The 27,050-nt window shown below is 37.3% G+C and overlaps 1 protein-coding gene and 2 long non-coding RNA genes across 9 annotated transcripts in view; 1 reads left to right on the top strand and 2 right to left on the bottom strand.

Moving 5' to 3' along the window:
- Nucleotides 1-27,050, top strand: part of robo3 (roundabout, axon guidance receptor, homolog 3 (Drosophila)) — a 265,569-nt gene that overhangs the window by 105,021 nt on the left and 133,498 nt on the right. For 3 of the 7 annotated variants that reach the window (XM_073913514.1, NM_131482.3, XM_017357931.3), the window contains exon 1: nucleotides 19,321-19,818. The exons of the other annotated variants lie outside the window; for them this stretch is intronic. In XM_073913514.1, the coding sequence (XP_073769615.1) occupies nucleotides 19,755-19,818 (64 nt within the window). In that variant the 5' untranslated portion in view covers nucleotides 19,321-19,754. Of the gene's footprint in view, nucleotides 1-19,320; nucleotides 19,819-27,050 lie in introns of those variants that run through there. 7 annotated transcript variants of the gene reach the window in all.
- LOC141376414 (uncharacterized) lies at nucleotides 1,234-4,647 on the bottom strand. Its single transcript, XR_012386438.1, has 2 exons — nucleotides 1,446-4,647; nucleotides 1,234-1,373 (listed from the first exon to the last, which is right to left on the bottom strand). It is a non-coding gene; the product is annotated as an uncharacterized lncRNA (long non-coding RNA).
- LOC141376412 (uncharacterized) lies at nucleotides 14,241-19,209 on the bottom strand. Its single transcript, XR_012386436.1, has 3 exons — nucleotides 19,093-19,209; nucleotides 18,946-18,980; nucleotides 14,241-14,293 (listed from the first exon to the last, which is right to left on the bottom strand). It is a non-coding gene; the product is annotated as an uncharacterized lncRNA (long non-coding RNA).

Genomic DNA, 27,050 nt, shown 5'->3' with positions numbered 1-27,050 from the left:
CTTGTTTTTATTGATTTACAGTACGTTACTGGTGACCGCTTACACTAAGTTACTGTAGATTCTACAGGACATTGATAACAGTGTATGCTCACAGTTCCTAGCGTATTTTATGGTCTTCAAGACATTCTGTGTGGTTTCATAATGTTTTTATTATTACTGTATAGTGATTTACAGTAAGTTACTGTTGAACCACTGCCCCTAAGTTACTGTAGATTCTACAGGACATTGTTAACAGTGTATGCTCAGAGTAGTTTCCTAGCATATTTTATGGTCTCCAAGGCATTCTGTGTGGTTTCATAATGTTATTATTATGCAGCTGCTTAGGTATTCTGGGTGTTTTTTGGCACGTTACCACAAGGTTGCCATGGAGGTTTTTCTTTTAGAAAATGAACAGCACACCTCTTCTTAACAACCTGCATCATTTGCATTTTCCTTCTGGAACAGTAACAGACTTTTTTTCATCTGGAACTTTGCTCTGTACATGAGAAACTGCTTCTTTCTCTTTTCTTTTTAGATTTATTTGCAGATGGTGTGTCATAATCATACCTTGTGTTTGTGGTGGTTCCATCTGGTTTTAACATGAGTTTTCAGAGATCAGATCACAAGTGATCAGCTAAGACATGTTACCATTTCCACTTTGCTCTAACATGCTGTGTAAGAATAATGATTTCATCAAGCACCTTTCCTCTTATTCAATTGTGTCATATTGCTTGGGAGCAAGCAGGAAAGCTAGCAAATGAAAATCATATGGATGTTGATTACTAAGATCAACAAAATTGTATTCATATTTGCAAGACAATATGTTACCAATGTTCAAAAAATGTATCTAGATCTGGCGGCACGATGGCTCAGTATCACAGTAAGAATGTCACTGGTTCGAGTCCCGGCTAGCTAGAAGCATTCTGTGTGGCGTATGCATGTTCACCCTGTGTTTGAGTGGGTTTTAAGTGCTTCGGATTTACCCACAGTCCAAAGACATGAGCTTTAAGTGAATTGAATGAACCGTAAGTGGATTAAATAAACTAAATTGAGCGTAGTGTATGAGTGCATGTGTAGATGAGAGTGGGTGTTTCCCAGTACTAGGCTGCGGCCGGAAGGGCATCTGCTGTGTAAAACATATGCCGGAAAAATTGCCTATTCTGCTGTGGTGACCTCTGATAAATAAGCCGAAAGAAAATTAAATGAATGTATCTAGATCTTTCCTTGTTTTCTAAGTTTTTATAGTCAAATCAGTTGTTCACCACTGTATTTTATGAGCGTTTTGTAAAAAGATGGAGAACATTTTACATCAACATTTGTATGTAAAAGTTATCTGTTTTGAAATATATAAAGAAATATCGGTTATCGTTACCAGACAAAATTACAAATTGGTTCTGAAATGTGACGGAACGCTGACAATGGAAGTGCAGATCCAAATGCAGGTTTATTCAAGAGAGTTGTAATACAGACAATGGTCAGAGCAGGAGCAAATAGGTACAGGGAATTCCAGAGCGTAGTGATAAACAAGCGGATGGTCAAAAGGGAGGCAGCCGACAGAAATAAACAATAAAACAAAGCAAGGGTCTAACACGGCAAAACAAGGCAAGGGAAACACGTCATAATGTCACAGATAACAAGACTCAGCCAAGATGTGTGTGTGTGTGTGATGTATTTAAAGTCCATGTAATCAGTTGATGAGCAGCTCCCAGACGTGTGTGTGTGTGTAATCAACAGAATCCGAAACAGGTGCGTGTAAGCAGTGCATGACTGGATATGTAGTCCATAATGTGGCGTATTTCTAGTTCTCCAGCGAACTGTGTGTTTACTAGCGATCTGCAAGGATAAATCGCTGGTGACTGTGACAGGTACATTCTCACATGTCCTGATTTTGCAGGGTTTAATGCATTCCGTTGTCAAAAAGAGTTGATCTTACAGGAAAATTGTTTAACCAATCAGATGTGCATGCAAGCTATGGATTTGATCAAAATTTGTTTTTGTGCAAAATGTTTATAATCTGTTTAGGCTTTTTTTTAAACACGTTTTATAATGATCAGATCAAATGTTTGCCAATAGCAGAAGAATACTAGGCCTATAGTGAATGTCTAACACAATCTCACGGCAATTCGTAACTTTTTGATTTAGTGGCTAATTCGTATGAATTCGTACGATCTAATTCTTACAATTTAGTACGACTTGCTTATCCACCAATGACGGTTGGGTTTAGGGGTGGGGTTAGGTGCCACGCCTCCTTTTTAAAATCGTACAATTTCGTATGACTGAACTCGTACGAATTCGTACGAATTAGCCACTAAACTGGCAAAACGTAAAATACTTAAGTTTTCTCGTGAGATCAGGCTGGAATTTCTGAATGCACAAAACAAACATTTGCAATACGAAAGCAAGATAATCCAATGCATTTTCATTTCATTTCAAAACTTCTGAAAGTAATCATAAGTTCGAATCATTTTAATCCACATGTGTTTTTAGTGTCATCCATTTGTAATTGGTTTGACAAAAACACATCTTAATACTAGCTGTAAACAGGACCTCCTTTTCCGCTCTTGAACAGGAGGAAACCGAATTCTTCACATGGGAGGAAATGTGTATTGGGACAATAGGAATCCTGCTAGGGGTTATACTCATCAGAATCTCTCTGCACAGTGGACCATGAGTGTTTGTCTCTCTCAGTGGGATGGGGCTGCTCTCCATGCGCTGATGCTTTTTACATAAAGCGTGATCAGCGGTACACAACATGTGGGCCTAATGGTGAAAGCTGGCGCAGGCTTAATTGGCACAACTGTGGCACACAGTCCCTCTGTGCTTCTGTCAGTGCTCACCAAGCTCTCGTTGCTTATATTTACATCTCTCGCTTGCATTCTTCATCCTGGCTCCATTTACTTGTCTCTCATTCGCTGCCTTGCATTCCTCCTTTCTCTTTTCCCACTAGTGTTTATCCATTATGTCAGAGTAGGTTTATTCTTTTGGTCCCGGGTTGGTGCGGTGATGTTCTAAGTCCCCCTGGCCAATCTCTCCATGTTGTAAACAGGCTTTAGGAATGTTCCAGTCCTGGATTACTGTCTGCCCACCCTGCCTTCATCTTGCGTTTTACCCCTGAGCAGTTTCGGTCCAGCACGGACAACCTGAGAGAGCTAAGAGATAAAACAGTAGTGTCACTCTTATACCAACCAGAGCGTTCTGGCTCTGACACACCACTGGACCAGATCACTGCAGGAATGCTGGAAGAGTCAAACGAAGACCGTTGCCTTATATGTGCAAGTTGTAGACACTATTTTGTTGTTTAAATACATGCAGGGTTTCTGTTTGTTAAGGGATTAGTTCACCCAAAACATGAAAATCTGATATTAATTACACACCCTCATGTTAATCTAGTCTCCTGAGACATTTGTTCATCATCAGAACCCAAAGTAAAATGTTTTAGATGAAATACAGCTCTCTCAACCTTTATCGACAGTAATGGTCATGGCATGCTCAAAAAGAAATCAAAAATATTGTTAAAACATTTAATGTGACTTTAGTCGTTCAGGGATAATCATATGGATGCTCCAAGAATATTTTTGTGTTAACAAAAAACTGCAAATATGACTTTGTTCTTCTGTATCTTGAGCGTGAGGTCAGGATGCGCATTTACCATCAACATTTTTATCCTTCATATGTGTCTTATGAGAACAGAGCAAAATTTTGCTTGTCTATATGTTTGTATCTGTTGTATTTGCTGCCCATTTTGCCCAGGACTCCCTGGAAGAAGAGATCTTCCCAGCAGACACACAACATTATAAGACATTAATATTAGGTTAGATTTAGGTTGCCAGCATCTTAGGACAATGTTATTTTGATGTTCAATAATGACATGAAATGATGTTGATATTTGGTTGATTTTAGGTTGTGTTGGAAAATGACCAAATTCCAACGTCAAACCAGCATCTTAAACCAATGTCCTATTGATATCAATTTCTGACATTTTATTGTCAGATATGGCAACCAAAATCCAACGTCAAGCCAACATCCTAAACCAATGTCATATTGACGTCAAATACTGATATTTATTCCTCAGGTATGGCAACCAAAATCCAACGTCTGATAGACGTCATATTGGTGACATCCACACAACGTCAAGCTGAAGCATAATTAGATGTTGATACTTTGTTGTTTTTAGGTTGCATTAGAAAGTCACCAAAATGCAATGTCTGTCCGACGCTGGACAGTGATGTCAACCTGGCATTGAGTTCTGATGTCCACCTTATATTCATTTCCAATCAAAATGCTATGTTGGGGTACAACGTCAATCTGATGTCACGTTGACGTCCTGTGCATGCTGGGTTGTGTCTCAATGTGAAGTTTCACAAACTAATTTCGAGAGGAGCACGTGATATGATTGATCATAGCTGGTCTCCCATCCGTAATCATTGGCAAACCAATTGGATTATTCCAAACTTACTATATATAGCCCATCTTTACTCCCTTAATTTGTTTTGAAGAAACCCCCCATCCACCCCATATTCCCCTTTCCCCCTTTCCAGAGGGAGCTCTCGAGAACTACCTGATGTCTTATCCCTTAAAGGGTACATAGTTTACCCCTTTTTATGATTTAATATTACTATTAAGGTTCTTCTGGAGTGTGCCAGTTTAGGTTCAGTTCAACACACAGTTCAGATGTTTTTATTATAATGTGTTAAAAAGTGTCATGTTGGGGGTGTTTACACAGTTTACTGTTTATGGGCATGTTGCTTCACAGTTTCGGCATCCTGCCCAACGTAACAAGGGGGCGGAGCCAAGAGCTCCCACGCTCTGTGTTTGCAACAGACAGGCTGACAGACAGAGAAGCTAAGCTAAGCTAAGCTAGGATGAGCATTCAGCAGTACGACTCAGACACAGACCAAGCAGAGAAAACAAAATCATTTGTGTCTTTGTATAGTCTCAGTGTACAAGTGCCGAGCGAAGCTCTACCGCGTGCACCCCGACAGAAACCCACACCCAGAACTTCGAAATGCACTGCGCCGCGCCACGCAAAAGGTAATAATTCTGCATTACAGCGATAATGTGGAGAATATTGATCTTGTGTTGAGCCCAATGAGCCTTTAATCAAAAAATAGAGCAAGGGTGTTCCTGTAGCGATATCGCTTTGACTCACACGCTGAAAATGGCGGACGTGCAACAAGAAACTGAGGATATGATCGTGACGCGAGGCTGTCAATCAATATTGGTGGGCGGGGGACCGCTCTTCTACGTAAAGTTGCGGTTGGTCTGAAAACCGCTCCAATTGGTCCACCGTTTTTTAATGTTTTTTTATGGTTTTTTAAGTTGTTAAATTGAAAATAAAAAAAGGAGTGCGTGTGTTTATATCACCCCAATATGACGGTCTATACACTAAACTTACTCACATGTCTGTCCAAACAGCTTGAAAAGTAGATTTTTCACCATAGGTGCCCTTTAAATGCTCAAATGGGCTCAATTATCTCAGAGTTCAGGGTTCTCTCCTACGACTGCATGCCAAACCTGCTAACATTTTCAAGCAATATCTAAGTGCAAACTCTTGAATAGACTGTACTGGTAATATAAAGGATAAATAATTAAATATTACAATTTTGTATTTTTTCTTATGACAAAACATTAGTAAACAATCACCCTAATGACTTGACAAGGAAGAAAAAACATTTGCGAACAAAGTTGTATTACAGCTTTTGAGTGCACAAACATACTCTTAAAGCTTTATGTCATTACAGTTGAACCACTGAAGTGTCTTACTTCCTGTCAAATTATGAAATTAAATACGTTTGTAAAGCCTGTTTGCGCAGAAAGGATTACGTCATTGGCGTGTTCACAGACGTGGTTCAGACAGAGCACTCTCAAAACCTGTCACTGGGACAGTATCTTTTCTAAAGGTACGCTTTGGTATCTTAAATTACTCTTTTATACACCTTTAGGGTACACTTTTGTATTTTTAAGTTATTAAAAAAAGTACCCAATTGTACTTTCTGGTATTAATTTTTACCTTTAAAATACAAATGTAGGCCTTTTAAGTACAAAAAGGTACCACTCTAGAGACCTTTGTACCTTTATTTCTGAGCGTGTACTGTAGTGATGTTCTGTAGTGTGTAGTGCATTCAGGAGGTGTGGCTTTGGGTGGCGATTTGCAGGTTGGCTTTCATTGCTATCAGGCTAATGTTAGCATTTTCCAAGGTCTACTATTGCACCTGTTAACTTTTAATTTACTTTAAAAAATACACCTTTAAAAAATAATTGCACGTAACCTTGAATCTCATTGACATTTAATCAGAATCAGCATGTCATTGAATATGAATTTCCATCTTCAGATCAGCTACTAATCCCCACCTGCACAAGTGCAATAAGCTGCATGTTGATAACATTGATTTTCTCACTGTCTCTCCGTCACCTCCCACACCGAAACCGAGAGCAGGAGCCACGTTGTGTTTCACTAATTTGCATTTTAGTCAATATGCAATGCAGTCCAATGAATTACCCTCTGCATATTTAAATTCGTTTCTGTAGCCAGTCTATGATGGAGACGCTCAGTGCCATTTATCTGGTGCAAGCAGCGTAGAATTGCTGCATATAAACATGTATATTAAGAGTCCACTTAAACACACGCATGTAGGCAGCTCATTTCCTTTCAGTGTGTCACACAAAGAAGGCCAAGAGAAAGAGGAATGGCCACTCTGATGAGGTAGCTACAGTAGTAGTCAAACCAGAGCTGGCTAAAGCCAAAGAGTGTGTGTCAGAGCATATTTCCCCACTGCTGCTGGCCGTTGAGGACCATAATTGCTGTCACCTCCCTCCTAGATCCTGCTTCAGACTGTGGGAATTGGAAGAGTCATTTCATCTCCAGGGAAACCAAATGATAGGAGCTCCAATTTTCCAGCACAAGTTGAAGGGAAAAGGAGGAAGCGGAACATATCATTAACGCGCTGCTAGAACAGCTCTAGACTAAATAACTAGCAAACCAGCAAAGGTCTTCCTCAGATGTTATGAAGTAGTTATTAGCAGTAACTAGGTGCACCTATGATTGATGACTTTTATCCTTTTATTGTTTGACTGAAATCCAGTATCATTTGAAATCAATGACTTTGGTTGATGAAGAAATAAGTTTAAAACCCATCAGCAAGCAATACAGACATTTCTGTTGTGCAAATATATGTACTTTTTGTAAGCTTCTTTGCAATTTGTACGTTAAAATATGGTCACCTTTAACATTGATTTGGGAATGTTCTCACCCTGAATATACAGTTGTATCTAACAAAGGCTCATTCTAAAATTGTAGCCCTATATACATTTCTGGAGAACCCAAATTATGTAGCCAGAAGTACGTATGACTGCATTTTGTCTTTAGGACGAGCATAACACACTTACCAGCTGACCACTTGCCTCCATATGGACTGCTTTCCCGCTGTTAACAGTTTGTCCGGTAGCTCGCCATGTACGTCGGTGAACTTGAGACATGGAGAGAAGTTGACCACGACATTAGAGTTTAAGTCTGGCGAAGAACGGTTTTAGAAAGCGGGTGAGACAAAAACAAACTACAAAAAATAAACAAGTGAATAACGGTAAGAATGTGTGGAATGCAGTGGGTTAGGTGGAGGGGTGTCGCAGACAAAGGATGAAAGTGAAGAGCGGGTTGTTTTTGCAGATGAAAGTGAAGAGGGTTGGGAAGTTGCGGAAGAAAGTGAAAGTAAACATCAGACGGGCGGTTGAGGAGGGGAATCAATAAAATGAGGTGCCGGATCAGATTTCAGAGGTGCTGGAATCGGATCCGACGTGTTCCATTGTAAATTAAGCCCTGGGTTTAGGGAAGGAGGAGGGTGGGTCAGACGATCGGTCTGTCAGTCAGTCATTCAGTTAGTCAGTCAATCAGCTGTAGAATTACACGAGAACAGCAAGTGTGAATTGCATTCGCAAGAGAAATATGAGATCTGAAAAAGCTTACACAGCTTTTGGTGAATTTACGAAAACAGATCCTGCAAAAAAACGTTTCCCCTTGGACGTATTTGGCGCTCTCCAGAAATGTATATAGAGGTTTGTTTTCAGAATGAGCCTAGGTTGAAAAAATCAATCATTACTTACTCTCCCTCATGTGGTTTTACATCGTTATAAGTTTCTTTCTTCTGTTGAAAATAAAAATGAAAATATTTTAAAAACTGCTTGTTGCTGCACATTAACTTCCCCTTTAGGAGAAACAAATTACTATGGAATTCAATGTGTCCTGGTGACCAGCATTCTTCAAAATATCTTCTTTTGTGTTCAACAGAAGAAAGAGACTCAAATACAGTAGATTTTGAATAAGTGAAAGGTGAGTAAATTATAAACAATAACAGTTCAACAACTGTTAATAAGTACTGTAATGAGTACAAGTAAGATCTTTGGAAATCAAAATATCAGTTATTCAGCATAGAATTTACCACTTGAGCTCTCTTAGGTTAAAGCAAAAATAATTTGCTTGTGAGTTGTGTATTTTTTTCCCAGATGGATATTACAATTCAAAAAGAGGGGTATCTGCCAACATTAATACAGTGCACCAAATGCTGCAAATAATTCCACTGTTTTTTGCTCAAGAAAAAGAAAATCTCCCCAGCAAGAATGTAAAAAATTAATTTTATTTCATGTTATTTTCTATGTCTAATTATTGCTTTACAGCTCGATGACTTGTTTGTATAGTTTGTTGTAAGAAAATTACTCAGAGTACTATAATTTATTGTATGTGCAGAAAGAGATAATATTCATTCCCTCAATTCACCACTAAACAGTGTGATAAATTCTTTATAATAAAAAAATAAGAAAACTGAGAAAACGATCTGGAAGTGCAGGTCTGAGTCACCTGAGCGTGCAGTTGATTCTCCGGGCCTGCAGCTTCAAAATGTTGCAAATTTCTCTTGCAAATGCCATTCTTGCCTGTTCTTTTTTTGTAAATCCAACGGAGGCTGCCGAAGACTCACTGACTGATTGACTGACAAATCGACTAACCCACCCTCCTCCATCACTAAACCCAACCAATAGTATTCTTAAAAGCACAGATTAACTTGCCCACCCACTTTCCTAAACACAAGAGACAACTTTTAAAAAGCAACCCAGAAAAAGAAAAGCTCTCAGATTTTTACCATTTACCATGTTCACCCTGTTATTTACTCGTTTTTTTGTCTTACTCACTTTCTGGAACCGTTCTACAGGAGATTCGATCCTTGTCGTTGTGGTCATCTCCTCTCTGTCTCTCAAGTCCACTGACGTACATGGCAAGCTAACAGTGGGAATGCCGTCCATACGGAAATAAGCGGTTAGCTGGTAAGCACGAAAAAGACAGCGTCATACCATTTTAAAAACTAAATGCATACATACTTCTGGCTACATAATTTGCAATCTCCAGAAACGTATATAGGGCTACGTTTTTAGAATGAGCCAATGTTGTATTTTCTTTCTTTTTTTTTTTGTGGGGGTAAACTATAACCTTTTAGGAATGCGTCCTTTCACATATAATATTAAGCTACATAACTTGTTCATTTAATGCATCACTTTGAACACTTATCCAAGTCTAGTACACTGCAAAATAATAGAAAAGAGTCTTGACAAAAAACTCCAACCTGAACTGGTCATGAAATCTGAACACACTTTGAGACCAGATGGAAAAAAAACCCCTCACATTTCCTCAAAGCTCTCCAATTAGCAGCCATCTTTGCAAAGCATGTGTGTGCAAGTCGACCTTACATAGTTCCTGTGCCAAGAGTGAAGGTGGCCATCTCTTCCGTAATTAGCTCTCAAAGCCAGTTGTCTCCTTTAAAAAAAAACAGACCTGCTAACATATAAGGGGTTAATGTCAGACTTCCTCCTGAGTCTGCGGTGCATATGATGCTAACAGAAGGGGCTCGGTCGTCTGATGCACACACCAATTTCAGCCCCTTTCAGGATGGTGGAGGAGAACAGAGGGACCTTCTCGCTTCACAGAGCTACAATTAAGGGGGCCTCAAACAGAGGGGCTCAAAGACAAAGATGCAGAGCGAGCGAGGTAGACTGAAAGAGGCAGAGAGAGAGACTGATAGACGGGCAGACAGAGGTTGTGAAAGTGGAATATTAATACAACAGAGAGCAACAGGAAATTGGGCGTCTAAATGTGCGCCCATGTCCCCCGGGATGATTAGTTGCAGCCAATCTCATACAAAAAAAAGAAGATCAATGAGGAGATATATTGTCATTTTCCAGCGGCACCCTCATAATCAATTAATCTATAATAAGATCGGTGCATCTTAAAGGGCCAGCTCTTCAATAAACAGGTTTTTGTGTGTGTGTGTTATTTTTTGACATGGCATAAATTTCTGCGACTGAATGGTTTAAGTTGGCAAAACAGAGCGGAGTTGATTGCATTTGATTTGATTTTGTGCTCAAGCCACTGTGGTTAATCAAGCAAATTGGTCTCAATCAGGGGGCAGCAAATAAACATGTTCTTGCCAGGTCCTTGCCTTTGCTTTCATTTGGAGCCTTTGTGCTCTTTCTTTCCATTCCATCTGTCTTTTGGCATCTTTTCGTCACGTTCAGAACTGTCATATGCAACAGCGATTTGGGTGTGCGGGGGAGTCGGATCCTTTGGCGTTACATAAGGACTCAGTGTATTGCTTTTCACATTAAATGTCATTTGGTCTCAGCGTTCTGTCAGTCGCCATGGCGATCACGGCGTGATGGCCAGTCGATATCTTGCTATGGGGATTTTTTGGCAGGAGCAGAGGCCGGACACTTTTACAAGGCATGCCTATGTGTGGTTTAGTTCTTTGTGAATGTCTCTAGATATATGTGACGCAGCTTGATTTGGATTCTTTAGTTTAGGATTAAAGTCTGTTTAAAAACAACAATAGCAACAAAAAGATGTCTGTGTTGTTGTTTTTGTAAGATGTATTATGGGTTTATTACCTATTTAAAAAGCACAATCAACGCATTTAAGGAATAATGTTAATTTAAATATGACTAATATGGGTATGAAAATATGGTTATTATATTATATTATATTAATTATATTATATTATATTATATTATATTATATTATATTATATTATATTATATTATATTATATTATATTATATTAATTATATTATATTATATTATATTATATTATATTATATTATATTATATTATATTAATTATATTATATTATATTATATTATATTATATTATATTATATTATATTATATTATATTATATCACATCACATTACATTACATTACATTACATTACATGATATTATTCATTTTCTTTTTTCTTAGTCCCTTTATTAATCAGTGGTCGCCGCAGTGGAATGAACCCCTAACTTATCCAGCCTGTTTTACATTTTTATGCCCTTCAAGCCGCATCCCATCACTGGGAAACACCCATACATTCTCATTCACACTCATACACTATAAACAATTTAGCTTACCCAATTTATACCGCATGTCTTTGGACTTGTGGGGGAAACCAGAGCACCTGGTGGAAACCCACGCAAACGCAGGGAGAACATGCAAACTCCTCACAGAAACACCAACTCACCCAACCAAGGCTCGAACCGGCAACCTTCTTGCTGTGAGGCGACAGCACTACCTACTGCACCACCGCATCGCCTATATTATATTATATTATATTATATTATATTATATTATATTATATTACATTATATTATATTATATTATATTATATTATATTATATTATATTATATTATATTATATTATATTACATTATATTATATTATATTATATTATATTATATTATATCACATCACATCACATTATATTACATTACATTACATTATATTATTTATTTTCTTTTTTCTTAGTCCCTTTATTAATCAGTGGTCGCCGCAGTGGAATGAACCCCTAACTTATCCAGCCTGTTTTACATTTTTATGCCCTTCAAGCCGCATCCCATCACTGAGAAACACCCATACACTCTCATTCACATTTAGCTTACCCAATTTATACCGCATGTCTTTGGACTTGTGGGGGAAACCAGAGCACCTGGTGGAAAGCCACGCAAACGCAGGGAGAACATGCAAACTCCTCACAGAAACACCAACTCACCCAACCAAGGCTCGAACCGGCAACCTTCTTGCTGTGAGGCGACAGCACTACCTACTGCACCACCGCATCGCCATTATTATATTATATTATATTATGCTATTTTATATGTATTATATTATATTATATTATATTATATTATATTATATTATATTATATTATATTATATTATATTATATTATATTATATTATATCTCACTGTGTAGAATTTTCAGAGAAATGAGGATGTACTGCATATTGTAAAACTTATAAAACACACACACACACACACACACACACACACACACACACACACACACACACACACACACACACACACATATATATATATTAAACATTTGCTGTATTTTATTGTCATGAAAACTGTAAGTTGTAGGTTCAATGTCAGTGTTAATAAGTTATTGTTTTTTGTTTTTTTTTACCTCCAAAATCATGTTATTACAATATTCATGATTTGTGGAATCAGGCTTGTGATATTAACAGAATACTTCATCATATTGAAATGTTTCTCAGTAAAAAACTACATTGTAAAAATATCCATTAATTAGCAGTTTTCCAGTGATTCACAGGTGTTTTTAGTTTATTTGCGGTTATGAATTACATGATGGGACCTTGACTTCTGCTCTTTGGATTTTTGATGTTGAAAATTCAACTCTGCTCTTTTTCAAAATGACTGGCTTTGACATGTAATAGTTCGAAACAATATATTGTAAAAGAAATATTTTACAATATTAAGTCTGTAAGAAAACAGAAAAAATAGCAGTAGTTTATTAACAGACATTTGTACCAAACTTTACAACACCAACAAAAGCAATATATCACCTAAAACTATTAAAAATGTTCACAAAGATCTTGTTTTCGTTATTTCTCTCATAAAAAAGTCCCATAATGCAATTCAAAAGCCTAAATAAAGAAAAATAATAAATAAAGAAGGTCGCTAGTTCGAGTCCTGGCTGGGCCAGGTGGCATTTCTGTGTGGCTTTCCTCCGGGTGCTCTGGTTTCCCACACAGTCTAAAGACATGCGCTATATAGGTGAATTGAAGAAACAAAATTGGCCGTGATGAATGTGTGTGTGAATGCAAGAATGAATGGTTGGTTCCCAGTACTGGGTTGCGCTTTAAAAGGCATGCGCTGCATAAAACATATGCTGGAATAGATAAATAAGGGACTAAGCTGAAGGAAAATGAATGACTGAAAGTCAACTTAGCTTAACCTCCCAAACCCTTACCATCCCTTTAACCATTTGAATATGTCACATTGGTGTGCTCATTTGTTGTTTAGGCTGTGCTGAGCTCTAAATTCACAGTGTCAGATGGCTTGGCCCTTGTTCAGTGCGAGTTGTCAGGTGTTCATGGTGCGGCTGATCAGTGTAATAAATCACGTTTCTCTGGCACAGACTCAAGCGGTTGTATGGTGGATGGGCTAATTACTTATAGTGCTATAGCATTTTCACAGCATTTTCTGCTGTCAGTGCTGATCAATCAACTCTGACGGGATGTCTGAGACATCGCCTCCAAGGTGTATTAATTGAGAAAATCTGAAACACCTTTTTTTTTTTTTTTTGGAAAGAGAGAGAGGTTAAGTTCATTTCAATTGATAAACCATCTGGATTTGCTGTACATAATGGTGTCTTTCAATTGGCTGTGTAAATTAGAGAAAGTCTCATATGGAGGGATTGCTTCAGGCACTAATTTTGCTGTCATTTATCTTCTTAAAGGGAGATTATTTAACAAACAGCCTTGTGTTCATCGCGTAAAACTAGTCACAAACATTTTACAGTTCTCAGGCCAATAAAACAGATGTTAAATAACACACTTGCAGAGTGTTTGAGAAAGATCGAGCAACTCATTGTTAGCTTTTATGAATTCAATGGTGATCTGTCATCTGCAGCGATGTTCTCCCGCTTTTGGCGTACTGCCGTGACTGTTGCTTAATGGCATCATTAAGACGTGATGATATGATGTCGCCATAACTCTCGCGCTAATGTGATTATTCAGCTAAATTCACAGAGCGCGCGCTTCTACTGACGCATCCAGCTGATGTTTTATGGTAGTCGGTGCATGCTGCATCAGTCATAAGAGAGATGAAATGTATTTAGGAGCAAACGGAATCATGTTTTATTCAATTACACGCCGAAGCTCAATTAATCAGTTTTTGCAATTAAGTTAAACTTGCTCATGCATCATACATGAGGACAATATCAAGGGTAGTTGTTCCGCTCCCTGTTGTACTCCAGGCGCCGACTGTCCTCCACTGTGAACATAATGAAAGAGAATAGATCACATTAGGAGAATTAAGATAAATACTGCCCGTTACTCGCTTTCAGTCTTGAAATTAACGCGGAATGCAATTTGTTGGTTCATATTTTAACAAATACAGTCTCATTATGATGGAGAAAATGGTGGTGAGGGGGAAAATCGAAATGCGGTGAATACAAAACAGCCCCTCTTTTCCCTGTTTAGTGATTCATTGGTGTTATTTGCCTGGGCCGAATCCTCTGGTATCATCCGCCATCATTACCTGCCGCAGACAGAAGGGTCTTCTGTGTCGTGTCTCATTGTCTGAACCTCATAGCATGCTGATATACCTCTGATATTGCTTTTCACTTCTGATCTAGTCGTTCCCATGAAACAATGGCATTTCTGTGATTGATGATTTGCTTAGAGCCCCGAGTCTTCGGGGGCTGATTGATGCTGCTTTTTCGGAGACAGGGCTGAATTTAAAGGTAATAGGAAAATGAATTGCACAGTTTGTGGGCACCTCGACTTAAGACAGGGTCTTAATTTTACGAATAAGCATTATATATCGAAATATATATCTTTAAACAAAATAGTTTACCCAGAAATAAAATGAAAGTGTATAGGTTGTGAAAGGTTGGCAAATTCCAAAAGTGCACTATAAGTAGGATTATAAACATGATCTATATCCAAGTCAAAATCGATAACACTCTATTTAAATATAAATATTTTTTCAGGATGTCTTTGTTATTATAGCAGAGAGGGAAGAGTTTTGGAGAAAAACTTTTTTGTGTATACCCAGCAGACACAGGATGTCAACATGATGTCAGATAGACGTTGTACCCCAACATCAGGGGGACGTTGCATTTTGTTTGGAAATGAACATTGGGTTGACATCAGAACCCACATCAATCCAATGTCAATGTCCAACATCAGACAGACGTTGCATTTTGTTTGGAAATGAACATTGGGTTGACATCAGAACCCACATCAATCCAATGTCAATGTCCAACATCAGACAGACGTTGCATTTTGGTCACTTTTCAACTTAACCAAAGAGCAAAGTATCAACATTTAATGGTTAGACTTTAATTTAAGGGTTAGATGTTGTATGGATGTTACCATTATGATGTCTATCAGACGTTGGATTTCAGTTGCCATACCTGATGAATAAATGTCAATATTTGATGTCAATATGACATTGGTTTAAGATGTTGGCTCAACGCTGGATTTTAGTTGCTTTTCAGGTTGGTCGTGATTTCTTAAAAAATCTTAGATTTCAAAAACAAAATTTTATGCCTTAAAAAGTCTTAAAATTACTGATATGTTGTGTTGCATCTTATATCATCTTAAACAGATCTATTTTTCCCTCTGTTCAAGTAAAGCTACCAAATCAGGCCAACTTCCATCCAAATACCTACAATCCATCACAATAAAATCAGGGGAAAAAAATAAAACAGTTACACTGTTCCTCATGATAATAACAGAGCAAAATATCTCTTTACATTATCTTCCATTCATACAAAATATATTTATAGAAGTAAGGACGAGTAGAGTTTCCCAGTAATGGGTTGCAGCTGGAAGGGCATCCGCTGCGTAAAACATATACTGGATAAGTTGGCGGTTCATTCCACTGTGGCGGCCCTGATTAATAAAGGGTTTAAGCTAAAAAAGAAAATGAATAAATGAATGAATAAATGAATGAAGAGCAAGTAGACATAATATTTATAAATTGGCATGACACTTAAGGTTTTAACAGAAAAACATTAGGTTGAATAGAAGTTACTCAATTAATTTGGACCAAAAACCAACAAATACATATTTTTATTTATGTAATTGTCTCCACAATAAATATAGTTTTAACAATGTTAAACTTGTCATTTTTCAACAAAAAAAAAAGAAAAAAAAATGAAATTTCATGTTGAAAAAAATGTATACAACAAGCTTTCTTTTTTGACACATTAAAGTATGTTGCTAAGAAATAGTAATTTTTTGTGGCAAGCAGAAAAAAATAAAATAAAATAAAATTCCATTGGGCTAACCGGGTCATTAGAAATAATCATTAGTGTTAAATTTGGAGTTTATCTGCCTTTTCATTTCATTGTTATTTTCGTTTGTGGAAATTATGGCGGTAGTAATATACCTATATTGGCAAAAAAAAAAATTCAAAAATTAATAGAGATATATTGTGACTTGTAATAATCCATCACCAGTACTGTTATGTAGTAATATGGTCTCACATGGTATTTGTTTCATTCATACTGAACACCAGAGGGCACCCTCCCAAAGAAAGTCCATAAGTTAGACTCATAGTAATAAGTACTTTTGTAATGTATATTAAAAAAGGGTATACTAGTTGACAGTCTTAATCACTGAATATTATAATATAATATAATACATGCATTATTTTTGATAATGCGCAATCAGTTTACAAAACAGAGTTATTCCACTTTGTTGACAATATGAGGAAAGTTTGAAATGAAATGATGTTGTTATTTTCATAAAATGACTTGCTTTGATGTCGTGACAAACTGAATTATTTTAGTCAACTTTGTTAGAATTACTCAAAAATATAATTAGCTTAAACAGCTTAAGAATATCTGCTTTTTTTATATCTCTTTTTTGTGTTCCACAGAGAAATAAAATCATAACACATTTTATAACCAGAAAATATGTGATTACCTAAAAGTTTGTTATGGTGTAATATCAATGTTATGGCATATTGGTTACCATTGGATAATACAGTTTTAATGTTAAAATGCAGAGTTAATGTTTGGTTTATTTTTTGTACTTAAACCCTGATTGATTTCCATTAGGTGTGTCACACACAATGTTTATTATTATTATTATTATTATTATTATTGTTATTATTATTATTATTATTACCTTTATTTTACCAGGAAAGACACATTGAGATTAAAAATCTCTTTTATAAGAGCGTTCTGGCCAAGATTAGGCAGTATACGTGTCACATGGGCTTAACAAACAACAAACAATTAACAGTTAACAAGAATCACACATTGACAAATAGACTATTCAAAACATCTACAAGCCTTAGTTTCAATTTCTAAATCATTTATACTCTTTTTAAAACCATCTAGTAAAATCAATTCTTTAAACTGCAACTTTGTTTGTAGATTATTCCATGCAATAGGAGCTGCATATTTGGCTATTACAAATATACAAATATATACAAATGGCTATTTTCCGATCTCAGTCCGCATTTTAGGAACAGACAGCAAATATCCTGTGACTGAGGGCCATAGCTAACAGGCTTTTTACAAATGTATTCTGTAGATATGATTGGAGTAAATCCAGTATTGATTTGTTGTTCATTGAATGGAGAAAACAGACCAACTCACCCTATTATACAGCACACAATGATGAGTAAGAGATTTAAAATTAGTTATAAATCTTAGTGCACCGTGGTAAACAGTATCCAATGCAAGCAGACTCTGAAACGAAGCTTGCATGTAGATAACATCACCGTAGTCTAAAATCGACATAAATGTTGCATCAACCATCTTCTTTTTGGCATTAAATGAAAGGCAGTTTTTAATTCTAAAAAATAAGCCTAAAATCACTTTTTATTTTTTCACCCATTGCTGAATGGGAGAACTAAAAGAAAGTGTATCATCATTTAAAATTTCAAGATATTTGTACTGGGACACCAATTCAATCTCTGCGCCATGAGTAGTAGTAATAAAAACTAGCTTTTGCTTAGTTTGTTTTGAATTTGAAAATAACACAAGTTTTGTTTTATCTACATTTAAAACTAGTTCTAACTCAGATAAATTATGCTGTACATTAAAAATTTGTAATTGAGAAAGGGCTAGATTGGATGTAGATGCAGCTGTGTATATGACTGTATCATAAGCCTAGTAATAAAAATGTGCATTTTTGATATTTAAGGCTTTAGATGTCACTTTAAACTGTATAGAAGTGTGTTGAAAAATATCTGGTTAAATATTATTTACTGTCATCATGGCAAAGATAAAATAAATCAGTTATTAGAAATGAGTTATTAAAACTATCATGATTAGAAATGTGTTAAAAAAAATCTTCTGTCTGTTAAACAGAAATTGGGGATAAAAATAAACAGGGGGCTAATAATTCAGGGGGCTAATAGTTCTGACTTCAACTGTATATACACTCTTGGAAATAAAGGTATGCGAGCTGTCACTGAGGTGGTACCTTTTCAAAAGGTACACATTTGCACTTAAAGGGTCCATATTTGTACCTCAAAAGTATATACTGTAATTAGTACCTACAAATTTTAAGAGGAACACTTTTGTACTTTTTAGGTACTAATATGTACCCTTGGGGTATTAATATGGACCTTTTAGGTACAAATCTGTACCTTTTGAAAAGGTACCACCCCAGTGACAGCTCACGTACCTTTTTTCTGAGAGTGTAGTAAGAAGAAGGGGCTGCAGTACTGAACCCTGTGGAACTCTTTTAGCTATGATCAAAGTACTAGAAACAAGGCCATCCGTTTGCATACATTGATTTCGATTTGTAAGATCATTTTTAAACAAACCAATAACATGATTAGATAAACCAATACTTTTGAGGCGTTATAACAGCAAGGTATGATCCACTGTATCAAAAGCTTTGAAAAGGTCGATGAACAGGGCTGCACATTGTATTTTTAAAGGAATTACTCACCTAAAAAGAAAATGGTCATCATTTTTTTTTTGTTCCTTAACACAAAAAAGAGATATAATGCATTATGGCTGCCTCCATTAATGGTATTGTTAGGAGCAGAAAACAACACAGTGAAAGTGAATGGTGGCTGAAGCTGTCATGTCTTACCGCTTGAGAAATAGAGGATTCAAAAGAACAGACGTGCAAAAAATTGCATATAACGTATTAATTACAAGCTGAAATGTTCCTCAGAGCTACATCAGAAGTGCATTAGTTCACTGTTTGAGACGCTTTCTGCAGGGCTGCGCTATTTAGAGCGACTGGCCCTTTAAGAGCGCAGTTACCCCAGTGTGGGCAACTGGAGGTAGTCATGGGGGTGGGATTGAGCCACGAGACAGTCGCCCGTGGACGCGAGAGTAGTAAATCCGTTCATTCACAGCGAAGGGAAGAGTGGCTGTGAGGGAAATCTCACTGAACGGGCTTTTAAAGAACGGATACTTCTTTTTTTTCTTCCCATACGAAAAGGAAAGCATGTTTTGCCCGTGACATGAACGTTGGAGGAAATAAGCGCGTCTGGGACGGACTGTGAGCATCACATCTTTATCTGTCCGTTACATTGACTCTTTATCTGCTCGCATCAGCGCTCGACAAACATGGATTATTTGTGATGCTGAGAAGGAAAGGCACAGTTTTGGGTTTAGTTTGTGAAGTTCGTCAACGTGTCCGAATGTTTAAACTCACTTCAGGTGGATTGTAGCGCTTTTAGGGGTGTTTTAGGGGACTGTTTGTCCGGATAAAGGCGACTGAGGTGGACTTTAAATCCGAGGCTGATGGAGTTTCGCAGGACTTTGGATGCGCTGGTCGTTGTTTTTGCCCTCATATGCTTGTCACAAGGTAAGAAAAAGAAAATGCAGCAAGACAGACGGCTATATGAGGCGTATAATCGCTAAACATTGTGAAATTGTTTGTAGACATCTTTCTAAACGTTTTATGAATGGTGATTATTTTTGAAATATTAAGTAATAATAGCTTAACGTTAGGTTTACGATGATGTTGAACATCGTTTGCTTAGAGATACCATTTTTTACCCACAGTTTTATAGGATGTGATTGATAAATAAAATAATGAATATTTCAGTACTTCATATAAGTTAGAGAAAAATAAAACCCTATTATTCTTTATTGAATTACAGATCGTATGGCTTCAAAAGAAAATACGCTGTAAACACACAAAACATTTAGTGTAAACACAAACAGATTATTTATGGATTTATTCTTAATGCATTGTGTTTATGTTTGAACATATGGTCAAAACAGACCATTTGACCCAGTTTACAGTAATGCACTTAGTTTAGGACAGATCAGAATGAAAAACTATTCCTGTAGTGAGTGCATAATATTGAAGAACTATTTATATATACTACAATGTCTTTGCTATTCATTTTTCTCCTCATATGCAAGCACTATTCACTTTATATTGTGAGTTTTCAACAATTAAGACTCTCGTTCAGCCAACTCAGGGATGAAGGATAGACCATTAGATAAAAATTATATTTCTATTTGTGGTACTTTTGGACCTCTGGGCAACCTTCAAGACCCCTGGTTGTAAACCCATGGCCTCTGAAGAGCTGCACTCTTGCATAGCTCGAATTGAATCATGCTTAGATCAGTGGTATTGCTGGCAGTGCTGGCCAACAGAAGCCCTGTTTTATGAGGCAGTAAACATTGCCTGTGAGATCTGTCCTCCAATATAACTACCAACAAAATTTGCTACTGAATCAAGTGCAGCACTGCGAGGGATAAAATGACAGGCAAAGCTTTTATCTGACCACATCTATTGCCCAATGCAATGCAGTTCTCCTCTTTTGTTTTAAATTTGAATTTCAGATTTTTCATTTCACATAACATGCACGTGCAGAATTAGCTTAGTGTAGATGAATTTAGCGGCATACATTCACATTTTTTCCCACGCCTCAGCACAGTAATGTGGGTGAGGGCCGCTGGCTATCTCCTTCTGCCTTCTCACACCTGATAAGGCTTCAGAAAGAAAAGGCATTGAGTTACACTTCAACTTTGTCATTTATAGGTGCCTGATTTCTTCAGAGTGTATGTTTGCTTGTTTGTCTATGTTGCGTCGGTCGCTGGAGGACGACGTGTGCTTGCCCGGCTTCTTTTGAAGTCATTTTAAACAGCCACAAACAGCTGTCGACTCTTCCCAGACTGTCCCCAAACATGCATTTAACGACTGCCGGCCTTTGACTCTCTTAGTAATGACACCATTTTAAACCAGATGATCCATTTAAAGGAAAAAAATATGAAAATTTGATTAACATACTTTTCATAAAAGGGATAGTTTACTCAAAAAAATAAGATTCTGTCATTTACTTCACCTTATAAGTTTACTTATAAAAAGAAGATATTTTGAAAAATGTTGGAAACCTGTAACCATTGACTACTATAGAATTAGTTTTTCCTGCTATGGATGTCAATACTTACAGGCTTTCAACATTCTTTAAAATATCTTCTTTTGTGTTCAACAGTATAAAGAAACCCATAAAGGTTTGGATCTACTGTAAATAATGAGTACATTTTGTATGTGTGCGTGTGTGAACTACCCCTTTAGTCAAGCGCAAGGATTTGTAGTCATTACATCCCATACTGTAAGCATTTGATTGGCATCCTTTCAAAAGCTCTGTGAATTTTCTCATAAAGCGTGTCATTTAGGGGTTTTTCCTCCACGTATGACAGCTTATTTTGATGTCTCGCGTTTCCAGGACTGTCGTCGCTCTTTAGATCAGAAGCAAGGCATGTTTGTGCGTATGCGTACGAGAGGTGTGACTCAGAGAAGTCTTGCGTCTCCCTCTCGCACAGTTACTCCCTGTCTCCTCTGTGTAAACAGTGTGCTGTCGAGAGGCTGTCAATAAGGAGGGAGATAAATGGCGCATCTCCTACTGAGCACACTCTGATGTCTCAGTCTGATTTCTGTCCCGGCAAATTCACGCTCTTACTGGATCCTCGCCGGGAGACAAAACAGCCTGGCAGTATCTATCCCCTGCACTCTTTTGTTGTTGCCGCTGAGAATTTAGTTAGGAATTATTATAAGCCTCACCCAAATGTTCAATTAAAGCTATGTAATATGCTTTAAAAAAACAGACACCTTAGATTAAAAGCACATATTTCACTACGCAAGAGTGTAAGTCATCTCCCAGAATAGCACTATTTCATCGGCTCCTCTTTGTGAAACGAATGGCAGCTTTTTAATTGGTCAGGAAAGGAAGCCAGGAGCACATGCGGCTCTGGGTTTATGAGTCTAGCGCTGACAGGAAGTTTGAATTGAACCCTAAAGACATTGGCTGTGGCTGGCGTGGCCGTGTGGGGGTGAATAGGGACACAACACAATGCCTTGGCATCAATCTGTCCAGCCTTGTGTCTCTGGCCGCAGATGAAGACAGTTTAATGGCCCAGCGCATTAGTTCCAGTGGCTGTGGTGACCCTCAAAGCCGTGTTCAAAATGGAAAGCACCATAGAAAGAGCCTGGGAGGCCAAACTAAACTCCCTGAGTGTGTTTATATGACTAGGATTATAATTTGAAACATTTCAGCTTCCTTTCACACTTTATTTTCAAATGCTCCACAAGTAGTTTTACCTGAACCTGAATCTATAAAGTCACATGAATGAGAATTTATAGGTTTAAGTTAAGATAAAGTCAGGTCATCTGAATACACATCATTCATTTAGATTCTGTGTCAGTAGAAAAGGCTCTGGCTCTTATTAATGTAAGATTTTTTTTTCCCGTCTAGCATACTGAGTCTGGCTGAGGTTCGATATTCAGCTTCGCTGTCAAGAAATGTAGCTGCCTCTCTTTTTAATCAGAAAATTTCTCACCATTTCGATATTGACATGCCCTACAGCAGAGGTTCAGTGATTCTCTTTCTCATCCAATAACTCAATATTAGTCAGTGTATTTTATATTAGCAATACTAGCAGAAAAGTTCATGGTTGTTGTGATCTTTCCAATATCAGGCTTTTCGCTCATCAGGCTGTAACAGTTACTGTTTTTTCCTCCTAATCATTTCAGGCTTTTTATATCATCCATCCACATATAAATAAAAGTCAGTGCCTGTTAATTCTGAGGCCTTGAAAGAGCTTTGTGTATGTTTGCGTTGAGTTAAACAAGCAACTTTGTATTTGGTAGGCTGAGTTTTTGAAACAAGCCTGCAGCAATTTGTAATTTTTTTAATCCAGTTAAAAGGTATCACAGTTATTCTTTCTTATTTTACAAGCTTTAAAACTCTTAAGTTTTATCTTTATCCAATTTTACAGAAAACTATATTGTACCACATTTTTTCAATTTTCAATAATACATTCTAAGAAATTATTTATAGAGAGAAATTAAAATCAGCAAAAAAAAATAAAATAAAAATAAAATTCTGCCATTATTTACTCAACCTTTTTGTTTTGTTGAACATGAAATAAGATTTTTTAAAGAATATTGAAAACCTGTAACTATTGATTTTAATAGTATTTGTTTGTTCTACTATGGAAGTCAATGGTTGCAGGTTTCCAACATTCTTCAAAATATCTTATTTTGTGGTGGCTTAGTGGTTAGCACTGTCGCCTCACAGCAAGAAGGTCGCTGTTTTAAGTCCTGGCTGGGCCAGTTGGCACTTCTGTGTGGAGTTTGCATGTTTGCATAAGTTTCCACTGGGTGCTCCAGTTTTCCCTGCAATCCAAAGACACGTCCGAGCATTTTTTTGTTTTTAAAAGATGTCTTATAGATGTATGATAGACATAAAAGCATAGTCATGTTGGCTAAAACAAGACTAAACTTAAGCTGTCAGACATTTAAGAATAGCCCAAAACTAGACTAGTCATCAAATGAACAGAAATGAATGACTTCACATATAAAGTCTGTCTAATCTGTCTATTTGACCACTAGTCTAGTTTAGGGATAGTCCTATGGTCTATTTACGAGTTCACACTCACAGATATTTGACTATACAGATATTTGAATAGAATATGCGTATTTGCCGTGCTGTCCGGGGAGAGGGCTCAGAGCTCGGGAAGACACCCTAACTCTTGTTATTCCCCTTATCAGGATAAAGAGAGATAGGGTCTGAGCGCAGTGTCTAGCCTGGCTCCAGAACGCTCCCCCCTTAGATTTAAATAGGTATCTGGTTTAATAGTGTGGAGTTGGGGTGGTGGAGGGACGCTGAAGTCGAGAGAAACGGAGGTATGACGTGTTTGACTATTTATAGGGGTTTGCTCTTGAGCTGATTGGATAATAGAATGATTGTATGTGTGATAAATTAGACTCGTCAAAGACTGATCGTGCTCCTCCCAAAATTTTTTTTTATAAAACATCACTTGGATTTCCACTGAGAATCTAGGTTTAGCCTTGTTTTAGCCAAGCTGTCTATGTTTAGATGTCTATTAGACATCTATTAAACACAAAATTGTTTGCTGGGGCGCTTAAGGTGAATTGAATAAACTAAATTGGCTGTAGTGTATGTTTGTGAATAAGTTTGTATGGATGTTTTCCATGTGCTGGATAAGTTGGCGGTTCATTCCGCAGTGATGACTCCTGATAAATAAAGAAAGAAAAATGACTGAATCTTCATTTGTGTTCAACTTAACTTAACTTGGAACAAGGGTGTGTAAATAATGGCAGATTTACATTTTTAGGGTGAACTATCCCTTTAAACACATGCAGAGTCCACCTTCTGATGAATGGACAGATAAAAGTAGTTGGACAAACCACACATGTAACTTTTATTAACTTGCAAAGGCAATTTTTCTTTGCCTTTTATTCTTTCTTTTAACTTTGAAACCATCATGCTCATACTTCCACACACTTTAAACATGTAAATATACTCATTAGGATAAGCTCTTTGAATAGTTTCAAGTGGTTTTTGTGGTTTATCTCTGTGCCAAGGTGTGGGGAAAAAGCTGTGGGCAGCTGTGGGGCCACCTGCATGCCAGGGGGACATACCACTTACATAGCCAGACATTGAAATCTCAGTATTCCCACGGTATGAATTCACAGCCACTCATTTGATTACAGGATCACTTTTGCAAACAGTGAGTATATTCCTCTTGATCTGCACATTACCACACTCTCACACCGAGTAACAACTCACTCCAACTCCTAAACAGCTGGCTTGTGCTTTAGAGAGTGTTTACATGGTACCACTGTGTTGTCCTTGGAGAAGCAGAGACCCCTGGTCTGTTTTATGCGCTCTGTTTACTAGTTGAAGCAAACAGACCTGGCTAATAGTGTATATAAGTGTGTTCTGGGCACACTGTAAACAAAAGGGCCCGAGGCCGTGTGTGCTCTCTCATCAGGAGCTCCAATTTAATGACTCAGTCTCTATCTGCATGGGCGCCGCTATTAGATTACCTTCATTAACACACACTTCTTTCTCGTTCTCTCCCCTCCCGGCGCCTCTGTTTGCACACTTCTCATGCTGTTCAACTTTGTTCCTTTACTCCTATCTGGCGTTATCCTCATCAGTCGTGATCTTCGTGTTGTTTCAGTAAATAACAGTCGCTGGGGTTCAGAGGGCTATTAGACATGGACATTATGTGCACGGTTGTTGTTTAACGGCCGTGTAGATCAAAATCGCAGCTTGGCTGAGCTGGAATTGGTCCTTGAGTGCATTGAAAAGAATGTTGTGAATGTTTTTCTGCGGTGTCAGTATTATTCGTCTTTGTCTGTCTGTGTCGGAGCGATTGAAGTGTTAACAGGTTGTTGTTCTTGTCTCCACAGACGCGTGGCAAGACTTTGATATCATCAGCTCTATTCTATGCTAAATAGTTTCTGTTACGGCAGGAATCTGATGAAAGTACTATTTGTGTTTGGGTTTTTGCTGGTTTGTGTTGATCAGAGATGCCCAAAGTAGGGCCTGTGGGCCAAAGTTGGCCCATGGTAACCTTTGATTTGGCCCACCATCCCATTTGAAAAGAGAGGGAGAATGATGGGGAGGTGGTTGGGGCGAATGCCTTTGATAGGGATCGTCATTTCCAGTTTACCGTAACCTTTGGTTTCTTTTTTTGATTGATGAGCTACAAAAAAACAAACGATCAAATGATTTATTTAAATATTGCAAATGAATCAGACTTTTAAAAAGTAAACATTGTCACTTGATAGATAGAAGACAATGCACAAGATATCTGCAAGCAAATCAAGGTAAAGGCTGGAGCAGCTCAACTAGTGTGTTCCACATTGAATTCCATTGTTTGATAAATAGGATTGTTGATGTTTTTACTGTAATAAGTTCATTATTAAAATATACTGCATTAGTTAATATGATTTAAATCAACATTTTCTAGTTATTTTTAAATAATACCCAATAAATTAGGAAATTACACATGGGAAATTTAATATATACGGTTTGGTATATTTGGCCCACAACCCTCAATCAAGATTGCTTTTTGGCCCTTTATAGGGAAAAGGTTTGTGTACCCCTGGTGTTGATGGACTGACATGAAACTAGAGTTGTTACTTTCTGTGCTGTGCTTTATACTATGATAAATATAGCATTCTGTGTGATTATAGATTACAGTCACAACCGTAGTTGGAGTGTAATGGAATTTGTTAGCAAGTTTTCACATAACAATTTGTGCCATAGAGACTAAAAATGCAAATAAACCCTAAAATGTACTATTTTCAGCATCTAGCTCTCAGACCAGAGTGAGAAATGAACCAGTGCTCTGGGCAAAAGTGACAGAAATGCCCCAGTTCCCTAAAATAGGGCAAAAATGCGCCCAGAGGGAATTGTGTTTTTTTTTTTCTAATATCAAACATTTGATATTATATATAAAGATATATTGGATTGAACAGTCACTGCAGTAATTGCACTCCCTAGGAATGTATTATGGAATTTAGTGGTTCTCATTTGGGTTTGTGGTAATACTATATTCTGTTTCAAATCCAAAAAATGGAAAGTAGTCTGATTAATTTCTTTGCTAATACTATTCGTTCACTTTGTCAGCATTTGAATGCACTACATTAGTCTGCAGTACCTTAATTAGCCTTTATCGCATATGCCTTTCTCAAGTAAGACATTCTTTCTTCGCTTCATGTCAATCTACCATCCAGCCATGCTAGGACTGCTCATATTTATG

Source organism: Danio rerio, chromosome 10 (genome assembly GCF_049306965.1).
Source record: "Danio rerio strain Tuebingen ecotype United States chromosome 10, GRCz12tu, whole genome shotgun sequence".
Lineage (NCBI taxonomy): Eukaryota > Metazoa > Chordata > Actinopteri > Cypriniformes > Danionidae > Danio > Danio rerio.
The sequence above is the reverse complement of the archived record's forward strand: the minus strand, read 5'-3'. Positions and strand labels throughout refer to the sequence as shown.